The 13,067-nt window shown below is 30.5% G+C and overlaps 1 protein-coding gene across 3 annotated transcripts; it reads left to right on the top strand.

Moving 5' to 3' along the window:
• The first annotated feature begins 5,695 nt into the window (after positions 1-5,695).
• On the top strand, positions 5,696-13,010 carry LOC125067424 (myrosinase 1-like). Of its 3 annotated transcripts, XM_047676049.1 has the most exons (11): positions 5,696-5,829; positions 6,673-6,759; positions 8,393-8,484; positions 8,733-9,001; positions 9,750-10,154; positions 10,237-10,539; positions 10,619-10,753; positions 10,836-10,942; positions 11,651-11,786; positions 12,599-12,636; positions 12,897-13,010. In XM_047676049.1, exons 2-10 carry the CDS (start codon positions 6,716-6,718, stop codon positions 12,614-12,616), a joined length of 1,509 nt encoding a protein of 502 aa, XP_047532005.1. In that variant the 5' UTR covers positions 5,696-5,829; positions 6,673-6,715; the 3' UTR covers positions 12,617-12,636; positions 12,897-13,010. The 3 variants fall into 3 exon arrangements, with proteins under 3 accessions (XP_047532005.1, XP_047531997.1, XP_047531988.1); XM_047676041.1 differs by lacking the exon at positions 12,897-13,010 and having other exon boundaries at positions 12,599-12,674; XM_047676032.1 differs by lacking the exons at positions 12,599-12,636; positions 12,897-13,010 and adding an exon at positions 12,256-12,426.
• The last annotated feature ends 57 nt before the right edge of the window (positions 13,011-13,067 follow it).

Below are 13,067 nucleotides of genomic sequence, written 5' to 3'. Positions count from 1 at the left end.
AATGCCTAATTTAAGCTCACTTTCCAGTCTAAATCTATCTCTGTATGGATGTTCTAAGTAATAACTTTTACGTAATGTATGTGTGTGTAGTCATCATTACATTAAATAAATAAAAATGTAGTAAGATCTCTTTAATAATGTAAGTACTTACTTCAACATCCTCTGGGTTATACAAAATGACAATCTTCACATGAAATAGTTTTAATTTTAAGAGATCCTTGTATTTATTTGTCAACTCACGTATATAGGCGAACAGTGCAACTGCAAGATATATAAGTATTTTAAATTATGTAATAGGTCTATTAATGCTAAATTAAATAATATTAAATAAGCATTACATCTTACCAGATTCCATCAAGACATCGAAGCCATTATTAACAAGAAATATTCCTTTTGGTCCTGGGATTTTGTCAAAATTTTCGTCTTTATGCAAATAATTGATGTAACAACACAGTAGTAAAATTAAAACTACCAATAATAATAGAAGAGTCGAAAACATTTTCAATTTAAATTAAACTTTACACTGTATTTTTATTACAATAATAAGTGTTATATATTTGTAAACGACTGGCTCACCTCGTGCAGCGATCATTAATAAAATTTATAAAACTCAAAAGAGATATTAAGTGTTATATATTAGGTAAACTGCCTGTAATATGCTACAAATAATTTAACCTTTCTGCCTTTTTACTAAAGTCAAATAAAAAACTTAAATACAACATATAATTATTTCATACAATGCTCGTTCAAACTTCGTATCGCTAAAATAAGGATTATTGTCACCTTTTTTGTCCGCTCTGAAACTATAAATTGAATTAATATGAATTTTGCATATGAAACAAATGGTTCAACACATTGGTTGTACGAGGCACACAATTTCTTAATAATCGCACTGTTTTGGATTTTCTTGAAACTTGGAATTTTGATGCGATATCCGAAGGTGAAATTCAGCAGCCAGAAGCTAAACAATTCCTCTGAACACTTCCCGTGATAGATGCAATAGAAGATACGGAGTAATCCAACATCTCTACGTAAAGCCAAAGTTTCAAGCGGGATTACGGTCAAATGGAAGAAGCTGATACGCGGCCTAGAGGTAAGAGCGATCTTTTGAGCGATTGCCTTTTTTTATAAAATGGAATAAGCAACATTAAAATTAATATTAATAAAGTTGCTTATTCATTAGGTTAATTTTAATATTGCTTATGGCGCCAGCGCCATTCCTTGACAAAATGAGGTGTCGACGTAATGCTTTGCGACTCTTCTCCCCCCACCGTGAGCGTTGGTGGTGTCCGAGTATGGAGATTTTCAAAGAGCGCATGGGCACCCAACTGTCAGAGCATCGTGGTAACATGAACAAGTGACGTCCCTTGAAGAGACAAAGTGGTTACCACTGGTCTTTGAGGGGTATTCGAGTTCACACAGCACCGGCGAGTCTCACATAATTCCCCTAACTTAATTTGGGGGCAAGGCGTCTTTCCAGCGGAAAAAAGTACCAACGATAAGGTGTAATTATTTAATATTGTTTTCAAGTATTTCATACTAAATTGATATATGCTTATACATATTTCTAATGAAAAGCAACACAAACTAAAATAAAATTAAGTTAATAAAGTAAATTATTGTGTTATTTTTCTTTCATTCGATTAATTTTAAAACGAATCTATTATAGTATCAGGAATGCGAATAACAACGCATCATGGGGGTTCAATATATGAAGTAGATAAATACTTGATTGACGTGAAAATTTCCAAGATATGAATAACTCTTGAAATGGATTAGATAGTGTCGAAAAGATATACAAATAAATATTGCTAGCGACTCGCCCCGGATTCACGCAGGTGCAATGCTTATCAGCATAAATATACTACAGAAAGTCTTTATATACAACGTTCACAGCTTTTATCATTAGACAATACAAACCGCTATGTCCCTGAATTTTAAATCTGTAATATCTTCGAAAATATATATTTATAATACATGCTGTAAAGAGCCATATTGATCTATATTAAATGCACAGTGTATTTATATTGCTTATAATCGTTTCGTAAATAAGCCCCATTATTTCTCGTAAAAAGTACAGGATAAAAAATGGTTATTTTGGGTTATATTAAAAGAGAAACATATACTACCTTGAACTTTATCGTAGACATTTTTTAAGATGCATAAGATTGTAGTACATGATTTTGATCAATCGCAAAAAAATATGTTTATTTTCTACTTCACATTGAAAACCTCTAAAATTATCAGTGTTTTTCTATTTTATTATGCATATATTATACATTTTAAACTTTCTCTTGAAGCACTCAATCTATTTAAAAACCACATCAAAATCCGTTGCGCAGTTTCAAAGACCAAATGACACACAGAGACAGACAGACAGCGGGAAGCGACTTTGTTTTATACTATGTAATCATAATCATGTATAATTTCGTATCAGAAGCAAGTTTTCTTACTTCATGCTTAACCCATTTATAGTTTTTATAAAAGGTAGTCTTACCAGGTTCAGATATTCATAAATATTCTTTAAAAGTGCCAATGCCACTAATGTAGAAAACTACTATAGTAAACTAATATTATATTTTTTTTTTATAAAAACATTTTGTGCACGAAAAATATACTTTGGACTTAGGAATTTTAAAAAGCTAGGTTTTATTTGTTTAAATAATCATAGAATTTATTCTACGTTTTTTTTCTGAAAACTACGAAAACAATCAGATATCTAAAGTTTTGTGTTTTGTTTTGTTTTTGTGCAACGTAAACCTAAGAGTAGACCGTTTAATAAAGCGATGAAACATTAAATATCCTACTATTGAAAAATTAATTTTTGCCAACATATTTTGTACCATAGAAAGTGTTTATTAATCTTAATACTTAATACTGAACTAAGCGTTTTAAGTACTTACTGTAAAGTATACAAAATTGGTTCAAACCAAATCCGTATCAACAAAAAAAACCGTTGGTTTCATTATTGATAGTAGGATTTTAATATTAAAACATAGAATTATAGTGTTAGATATATAATATAAAAGACAAAGATAAATTCTGATCAAGTGGGTTTTTGAACTTGTATAAAAACTCCATTACGTACATTCTATATCTATGTGTATTCATTCCTTGTCTAATGTATTGAGGAGCTCTATTTACAAACTTTACCGCTCTATTAGTATAGAGAAATACTAAAAAAGGCTGACACGCCTTCTTGTTTAACTTATTTATGATAACTACATATTATACATCTCACTCGAGCAAAAAGGTTCCAATAACATTCGCAGATTAAATACCTAAATCCTGAATGCGATTATACTTATTTCTAAACAGTGTCATGTCATTTTGATGTAAATATAAGCAACTAAATTCATTAAAATGTAGATGATATAACAAGATATTTTTTATTGTTTACTAAATAAAACCAACAATGAATAACAATTATGAATAATATGAATATCAAAATTATCCAAATTACGTTAAATAGTTCAGTTTTATATGAAATCATCAATGAAACCATATCGCAGAACGAATAAAGTGTTTATGTTGCAAGTAAGCTTTCTTCGTTTTATTAAAAAATAGTATTTTAGACTAGAAATAATTAAAATATTGTACTAGTGTAATAATTTAATAATTACAGAAAATCACGTAAAATAAGTATAATTATTATTATTATATCAAGTAAAATAACACACAGCAATATTTAGTGGAAAGCGTAAGCAGTCTAACTACTGATACTAAAAATTACTAAATCCGATTATTTTACTTTATTCTATCTCTTTATGTCTGTTTACAAGAAGAACTTTTGAATTAATTATACTCCTATCTAATCAAAACCGGTAGCGACTCCTGATGAAAAATACATTTTTTTTTAAAGATCTTTCATCCTTTATCGTTTATTCTTTTTTTATATTATGACTTAAATCTTATATCTGATCTCCTGATGTGTATTTTCATTTTTTAGATCGATTGAATTTTCATTTATTTTTTAAATGTTTAGATAAGTACATTAGGTACAAAATACGGTATCGTTCTCAAAGTCATTAATACGTTGAATGAATATACGAGTACTTTAGCTGGAATTTTATACGTATTATGATCATATGAACTTTGAATTTTGATTGTATAATGCCATAATGTTTTGAAAAAATGATCAATCGCAATATCTTACGAGAGTATTAGTACAATCGAAAACGAGTATTATATACGTGTGTTATACGAAACTAGAACTTTGTTTAACAGCCAATAATATGTTTTCGAAATACTAGTAATATTCCATTAAAGTTTTGTTAAAAACATTTGTTTGAATTTATGCAAGCCTTTCTGATGTCAAACCGGTTGCATAAATCTTTCCTCCATCCACTTTCCTATGATAAATTGCTTCACTGTTCATATTATTTATCGTGCTACTATTAGTAAGTACTCCTTGGTATCGTAATGAAATTCAATGACATTCTAATGCTAATCATATTGTTAGGATGATGTCCTTCTGACCAATTTAGGCAGCTATTCACATATGATGTTGCCCGTCGTCTTAATATTATCCTTTATGTAATTTAACACGGTATGTTTTGATTCAAACATGCTTAAATCAATGTATAAACTAGATATATAATTATAGAGACATAGATCACAAATTACATAAAACGATGTATTTAAAAAAAAAAACAAATATTAATTAAATTAATATTAATTACTTTAACAGAATAATATTTATTATGATGACATAATAGCCCATGACATAGTAATTTTAAGCTGTGCTATACATACATTTTTAGAAATTAATAAGCTGACAAAGATAATAGGTAGAAATAATAATATTTTATCGATTAAAAAACAAAGAATCTTGAGTTGTAAGAAATCCTGTATATAAAGTGTTGCTACCTACTTTTATAAGACTATTACTAAAAAATAAATAAATTATAATATAATATATATAAGTCAATATTACAGCCTACAGGTACAAGAGACATAACATCTTAGGCCGTATGGTTTACACTTCTGTCTAATGTCAATGTGTATGGGTGATATCGATATCGTTTTTAAAAGTTAACAATTAATATTTAAAAAAAATAAGTAATAGTACACTTTTTTGACAGTTGCGTTCCGCCAGCGTTTTCGGAAGAGCTCGTTTACTTTTACTGGAATTCGCTAAGGACGTCCGCTCATTATGGCGCTACGGTGCACCATTTCCAACATTTTTAAAGCTAATTGGAACTCTGTTGCTCTCCCTTATAGCCATGCTACCTTTACTATATCCAATATTAATTTTAACGATCACATATTTCACATACGAAAGTCTCTTTTTAAGGTACATCTTCATCACGTAATTATTAATTTTAAGTTAGTTACTTATTTAGGATTTGATTACTGAATAAAATTTTGTATTCCTTATGATCCATAGCTCGTAATGATGTTTACAATAAGACCGAGGCTTGGTTGAGGTTAATTACTTTAAACACAATTTCATTTGAACTGTCACAATGCAGATATTGTCCAATATATACAGGTTTCCTCCATGTGTTATAGGTGCTTACATAATTGTGATCAGAGTTGAATAAAAAATATTATATTCTTCTATCCATTAGGCCTTAATCTTAACATAATTATTCAGTCTATTTTTTACTGTAGCTGGTGGCTAGACCAGCCCCAACTATTTCAGCCAAGAAACATATTTTGCCGCTCACTCTTACTGATATTGAAACGTTGTCATCCCGTTGACGTGTGGAAAGTTAGGGAAGTTCTAACTCGAGGGATACTTCTCATTCACTCCCTGGCAACTTCCGTGGACTATCTATGCGTGATGCAGGGACTCCTTGATGAGACTTAACGAATTAATTTATAGTGAGTATATCATTGGTTATTTAACACTAATTATTAATTGCATTTAAGCACGTATAACATAGTAACAGCCTGTAAATGTCCCACTGCTGGGCTAAGGCCTCCTCTCCTTTTTGAGCAGAAGGTTTGGAGCATATTCCATCACGCTGCTCCAATGCGGGTTGGTGGATAACATATTTTCTCTGAATTATATTTTTCTCCAGATTCAGAACTAATATCCTTTACTCACATACTGTTTTTCCTTATAAAATTATTATAGATTACATATTTAAAATAAATTAAATAAATAAAAAAAAATTGTATTCGTGTAAGCTTTTCTGAACATAATTATCTAATTAATCATCTCGACCACTAGAGACTCACGCCTTCCGCCATTTCAATATTCTAGTAAACATACTATGAACATTAATCAAATCTGATAAATTGCTCTTAATTTTTTCAGCATACACGTTTATTGTAATTTCTCCTGTCTGTTTGTTATTTGTATTTTTTTTTTATTTTGCTTCGTTGTTTTCCATTTTCTTAATGTAGTACTTTAAAAATTATAATTTAAAAACTCAAAAACATGTATAAGTTAGTTTCAATAATTATGTCATACGTTAATTATTTTTAATTTTTCCAATCTGTCCAAATATAAATATAAGCCCATATTTAATATATGATGTAATCATATGAGACGCCAAATAAAAATTATCTCATATAAATTCTTATGTAATAATGTAATAACTTTTGTTATTTTTTTTTCTCAAATTTTATCTTCTCAAGATAGTGACAACTGCGGGTACCACTTAAGATTACCGTTAACTGGAAGTAGGTATTGTTTAAAATAGAACTATACACCGGCAGGCCAACAGTAAGCCATAGTGAGTCGTCACCGCTACACGGCACAATGGCGGCCGCAATTATTATCGCCCTGTTAGCTATTACCCACTCGTAAGTACATTCTTGTTTACAATTAAAACGTAACACTTGATTGATTGTTATAAGTTAATTTTTCAAATATATATAGAGCGTTCAAATTGTAATATTTTGTAACACTTAGATACATATATTTTCTGTATATAAAAAACCTGTTTTGAATCAAACTAAAACCATTTTCGTAATACGACTTTGATAAACAAAACTAATTTGCAAAAGAGAAGCTCAAATACCAATATGGTATCGATTTTAACTCAAACTTAGTAAGATGGTCTCTGTGAGGACAATTATTTACATATATTATTCAAATTTATTCAAAATTTTTATAAGTCCATTATAATTTGCGACTGTGAATCGTTACAAAATTCTTACTTTTTATTAATACTATAATAGTTTGTAAAACATCCACCGTAAAGCAATAACAAAACGAACAAAACAAAACGTACGTGACAGTATAAAAAATAATATTTAATAGTGACTTATTTTTATTTACTAATTAAATATATCTGTACCTATAAACATATTGTAAGGAATACAAATATGCTACCTCATCAGGAAAATGTTATAAAATAACCGACGTCCAAAAGACGGTCTCTTTTAGACAGCCTTAAGATAGTAAAGGATTACATAAATAACGAAACATGAGATTTGAATATGTATGTATATATTCCATATGGTACATAAATATAGATTGAATACGTGTAGCGAAGGCCCTGTAATTGTATTATTAAATTAAGTATCATATTTATAAATAAGTATCATCTGTATATTTTAGATTATAATCTAAACTAAAATGCACCTAGAGCTTTTATAATACCGTAAACTTCGGATAAAAACTATATAATTAATTTCTAGGCGGGCAGCAGCGTATCAGATTAGTTACGTAGTAAATGTTCAATTTATTATTATTTTTATAAATTTAAAAAAAAAAAACAATATGACAAAACTTTCTCGCAAGTCGTATTTTTCGTTCTGAAATTAGTAGATACATTTGTAAATTTTTATCAAAGGTAATTCTTTTAATTAACTAAATATTTAAATTTTTACCGTATCATGAGTTATACAGCAGAATATTAACGACAAATATTCCAATGCCTATCCGTCATTAGCAAAATTTAAGCATCTTCATACGATTTAGAAGAAGAGTATCGTACAAGTATGCATCAGTCAACAACTTAAAGAGTTTTAAAAAATTGCAGATAAAATTAATGGGCATTGTGCTCTTATATTTCTAACGTTCAAGAAAATATAGATCAAAGCACAAAAAGGAATTATACGCTATACTATGGCGTAAATGCAGAAAAAACGGTTAATTTTTAGAGAACTTTTCAACGATAAACGATAATATAATACATGTACAAAAAGCAAGACGTACAAAAAGCAAGTCATTACGAAATGTCTAATTGTCATTTATGTAAAATAGTATTCGTTATCAAATGATTAGTAATATGTTCATAGAAATATTAATATTTATTAGATGAGTTGCTACTTCAATGTAACATACAAATTTCAGTAGATTAGTATTCAAGTAGATTAACCTAAATTTTCTGAAACTCTGACGAGAGTTATCATTGAAGCCAAATTATTTCATTTGACTTAGAAGAATGCTTCAAAAAGTAGAGGTGTTTACTATATTATATGTTATTAGGGGTATTGCACACTACACAAAATTTCCTGAAGGATTTACATTTGGCGTAGCAACAGCGTCCCATCAGATTGAGGGTGCATGGAATGTCAGTGGTAAGAACATTTTTGTGTTTTTATTCTGTAGTTTTATCAAACTATAAATGTATTTCGAAGCTATCGAATTTATGTCAATCAAACTTATCGTACAAATATCTAAACACCAAGGAAGTTTTATAATCCGTATTATCGAGACAAGACTATCTTAAGATTTATCTTACAGTAACAATATGGAAATATTATTTCTTAACATATTTAAAGCTGTTTTTAAACTTTTACGTTCTGACAGTTTATTTATTATTCAGGAAAGTCGGAAAATGTTTGGGATCGCTTGACACACTCGCGGCCCTGGATGATTGCCGATGGAACAAATGGTGACATTGCATGTGACTCTTACAACAAGTATCAAGAGGACGTAGACCATCTCGCCTACCTTGGCGTGGACTTTTACAGATTCTCTCTTTCCTGGTCAAGAATACTGCCTACTGGTCGTGTTGATCACGTTAATCCAGATGGAATCCGTTACTACAACGCACTCCTTGATGCTTTGGCAGAGAAAAATATTGAGCCACTGGTACGTGTGACACCTTAAATTGAATTAGCTCTAAACATAATTTAAACTGTACAGTAATCATAAATATAAATGATATTAAATGTACCTAAGTTACTAAGTCAGATCATAATATGACATTTCATTTCATAATGAGGTTTTTACCACTACTTACTTGATGGTATGTGCTTTACTCCCCATTGCACATAAACATAGGCTTTGTGAGAAAATTATCCATTTTATACATCAGCAAAGCGTCGTCAAGCATGCCAACTAGGATGTTATTTCACATATAGCCTGTAGCCAGGGCCGGATCTTCCATATGGCTTTTTGGGCTTCAGCCCAAGGACCCGTGGATTCAAGGGGCTAGGTCAAGTCCAAGTCAAAAATAGATGATAATACGAAATAATCCATAACTTTATTAAATTAAACAGATCGTATGGCTTGCAGCTCTGCGACTCCTGCAATTAATCAAATTCTTTCAATTAATTTAATTCAAGTCTACGTTCAGATATGTAAGCCCCAAAGTAGTATTAGCGCAGGGCCCCCTAAACTTACAGTCCGGCCTTGCCTGTAGCCCCCCAATGACCCTTTAAACCGAAACACGTCTACAAACAACAATGCATTGTGCTTTGCAGTTTGGCTGTAGAATAAACGGGAACTTGCACATCTTGTGTTGTATGTTAGTCATCAAAAAAGATAAAAAACAGCTGAACTAATGTTGTAAACTTTATTATGTTAAAAATTATTTATTTTATGTTTTTTAATACAGGTAACTTTATTCCACTGGGATTTGCCGCAATCACTTCAAGATCTAGGAGGATGGGCTAATCCTAAAATGATCGATTACTTCCGTGATTACGCCGACGTATGCTTCAGAGAGTTTGGTGATAGGATCAAATCCTGGATCACTATCAATGAGCCTTACGAAATTTGTGAAGATGCCTACGGAGATGACAAAAAAGCACCTGCTATTGACAGCCATGGTGTTGGAAACTATTTATGCAGTGATAATCTTCTCAAGGCTCACGCTGAGGTCTACCACTTGTATAATGATAGCTACAGGCCACAACAAAATGGAAGGATAATGATCTCAATCAACTCTATCTGGTACGAGCCAAGTGACCCAGAAGATGCAGAACAAGTTGCCCTGGCGGAAGTAGCAAACCAATTTAAGGTAATATTCTATTATATCAAAAAGTATTAACAAATAGGGATTAAAAATAATGTTATATTACATCATATTTGACTTTTTTTAGTTTGGATGGTTCGCGCATCCCATTTTTACCGAAGAAGGCGGTTATCCAGCGGTAATGGTTGAAAATGTGGCTCAGCAAAGTCAAGCTGAAGGTCTACCTAAGTCTCGTCTAGAACAATTCGATGACTATTGGATCGAAAGAATTAAAGGCACTTCTGATTTTCTTGGAATCAATCATTACACTACTCATTTGGTAACTGGACCAGGTGTAGACCCAATAGCAAAATCTCCTTCCTGGCTCAAGGACATCGGAGCGGTTACTACCATGAACGTCGGTGGTGATTCAGCTTCAGAATGGCTTAGAGTAAATATATGAACTAACTCATATTACGTAAGACACTTTAAATATATGTTTCATAATTCAATACATTGATCTGTTTTAGGTTGTTCCTACCGGATTTGCTAACTTACTGCGTTGGTGTAAGAGCTCTTACAACGATGCACCTATTTATATAACCGAAAACGGTTTTTCTGATCGTGGTGATTTAGATGACTACGGACGTATTCAGTATTTGAACGTAAGTTCAAGTGTCGATGGTAAAAATAAATTTTATGTCTCAAATGAGAAATCATTATACAATCACCTATATTATGTTTCAGGATTACCTTTCAGCACTTCTGCATGTAATTTACGAAGATGATGTCAAAGTTCTTGGTTATACTTTATGGACTCTTATGGATAATTTTGAATGGCGCGCTGGATTCTCGTGAGTATTTATCACTGACGGTCACGTGACAAAACTGGCCTTAATTTTGCTTGATTTGATACGACTGAGTTTATTATACTTTAGAACATTGCTAGGTTATCAACATTAATTTAAAACTTATAAGTATTGTAAATTTATATATGTGAACATTATGACACAAAAAGAGCAGCTTCAATTAGATATCATTAAGAAAGTATTTAATTTGAATAACTATGTTTTTCCTTCATTACTAATCTCGCATTCTATGATAAATAGGTAGCGTAATTCAGGGACAATAACACTTTTCCTTAAAAGCAAGGTGAAGTTTATTAAAATTTAATAAGAACATCAATTATAAAACTTTATCCAAGAAAAAAACAATCTTAATATTTTATATGTAATCTATATACTGATTATTACTACCAGTATAAACATTACTCTGACATATAATCAATGACGATGTGTTTTAGACGTAGACAATTTCAATACTTTTTACTAATACGTACGTAAAATTCGTAACAAATGTGTAACTTACATTTGTTAATAACTTCGTCGTGTGTATTCACGTTTAAATTTTGTTCCAGAAAAATAATTGTGCCTTTTATAAATGAATTATATATTATATATATAGTTGTACAAAAGATAAAAAAATAGATGCTGCAATTGAAAAAATAAGACATTGTCATCGATTAAGAAGACATCATAATTATAATATTATTACTCTTTTAGGGAACGTTTTGGTCTCTACTACGTGGACATAACTGACCCGGAACGACTAAGAACACCAAAACTATCCGCCGAGTACTACAAACAGCTTATTGCTACCCGTGAACTGCCAGAGGATGATCGCTTCAAAAATCCTGCTGTAAGTATATTCATAAAATAACTTAAATATGGATATTTAATTATATTTTGGAAGACCTGCCAGTGTAATGTAAATATAATATAAAAAATCGTAGGTATACTGTAGATAGTTCTAACAATTTCCTATCATATGACCATTTTAAATAATTAGCAATTAAAATACTATATATAATATTTAGATAGACGAAGAAGCATACTCAACCGTCTTAACTTATTTGTTTCAAGGTTATTTCCTTCTAATTATGACATTTTATGCTTACATATTTATAACTAGCCGGTGTTAAATAAAGTTTAAAACTTAAAAACAACAGGTAATGATGAACGGATTACAAAAAATAATAGCCTATAAAATATAATCTACGGACGATTCCTCGTCGATTGGTCATATTCTCATACCGATACGTTCAGTACTTTTAAAAAAAAAGTCATTATATACATATATCTATAGATTACTTTTTCTTAATCTCTAGACCGGACGGAGGTCGACAAAAAATGATCTTTATACGCCCCAAATACCGGTGGATTCAGATAATATAATTGAATGGCAGTCCTTTTTCAATTCCATCCACAAAGTTTTAATTTCCGTTACCAGACCACTCATAAAAGTTTTCCGAGCCGCAGGTTGAGTAAGGCTTGGTTCATCCAAAGATAACAGTAATCAGTTGTTTTCTTTTCACTGGTTTGGTATTGTGCACGAATATATATTCTAATAAATCAACACGATTGAAACCATCTATTCAATTTTAGTACACGTTTTCATTTTACTATCGCTAGCTTTCTTTGCATGATGGACATGGCTTTATTTTTCGACAGATGAGACGGCGCATCTAAAGCATGTTTGACAACCATCAGTAAGTGCTTAAGTTATAATAAACTATTATTATAATAATATGCGTATTTAATTTAACCCAAACGGTGACTGCACTAACCTTATTTATTGCATAAGTATTATATTTTGAAAAACTATTTAATTATATTTTAATATTGTACATAAATATTAGTTATATTAATACTTTGTAAATAGTCAAGTCATTACTGTTCCTTTCATACAGATGAACTTGCCCTCGCTAGTACCATATTTAACTTTTTAAAGGTTAATTTTTTTCTACAGCATATCGACAGATCAGAGCTTTAAGGAATACTGGATGTGATAAAAAACGATAATGGATATTAAAACAAATATTTATTTAGTTCATATAAGAATATCAAATTATTTACAATGAAATTATTGCAAATTAGTTATAATGATAATTATAATTTCATTGTTATAACATTGATACAC

This window comes from Vanessa atalanta, chromosome 1 (assembly GCF_905147765.1).
Source record: "Vanessa atalanta chromosome 1, ilVanAtal1.2, whole genome shotgun sequence".
Lineage (NCBI taxonomy): Eukaryota > Metazoa > Arthropoda > Insecta > Lepidoptera > Nymphalidae > Vanessa > Vanessa atalanta.
Note: the sequence above shows the minus strand (reverse complement) of the source record. Positions and strands in the feature narration are given on the sequence as shown.

Excerpts from the sequence above, each read along its gene's own strand:
- LOC125067424 (XM_047676032.1), top strand. The coding sequence starts at position 6,716 with ATGGCGGCCGCAATTATTATCGCCCTGTTAGCTATTACCCACTC. Across the intron at positions 10,155-10,236 it reads AAGTAGCAAACCAATTTAAG|TTTGGATGGTTCGCGCATCC; the intron begins GTAATATTCTAT and ends GACTTTTTTTAG. Across the intron at positions 10,754-10,835 it reads GACGTATTCAGTATTTGAAC|GATTACCTTTCAGCACTTCT; the intron begins GTAAGTTCAAGT and ends ATTATGTTTCAG.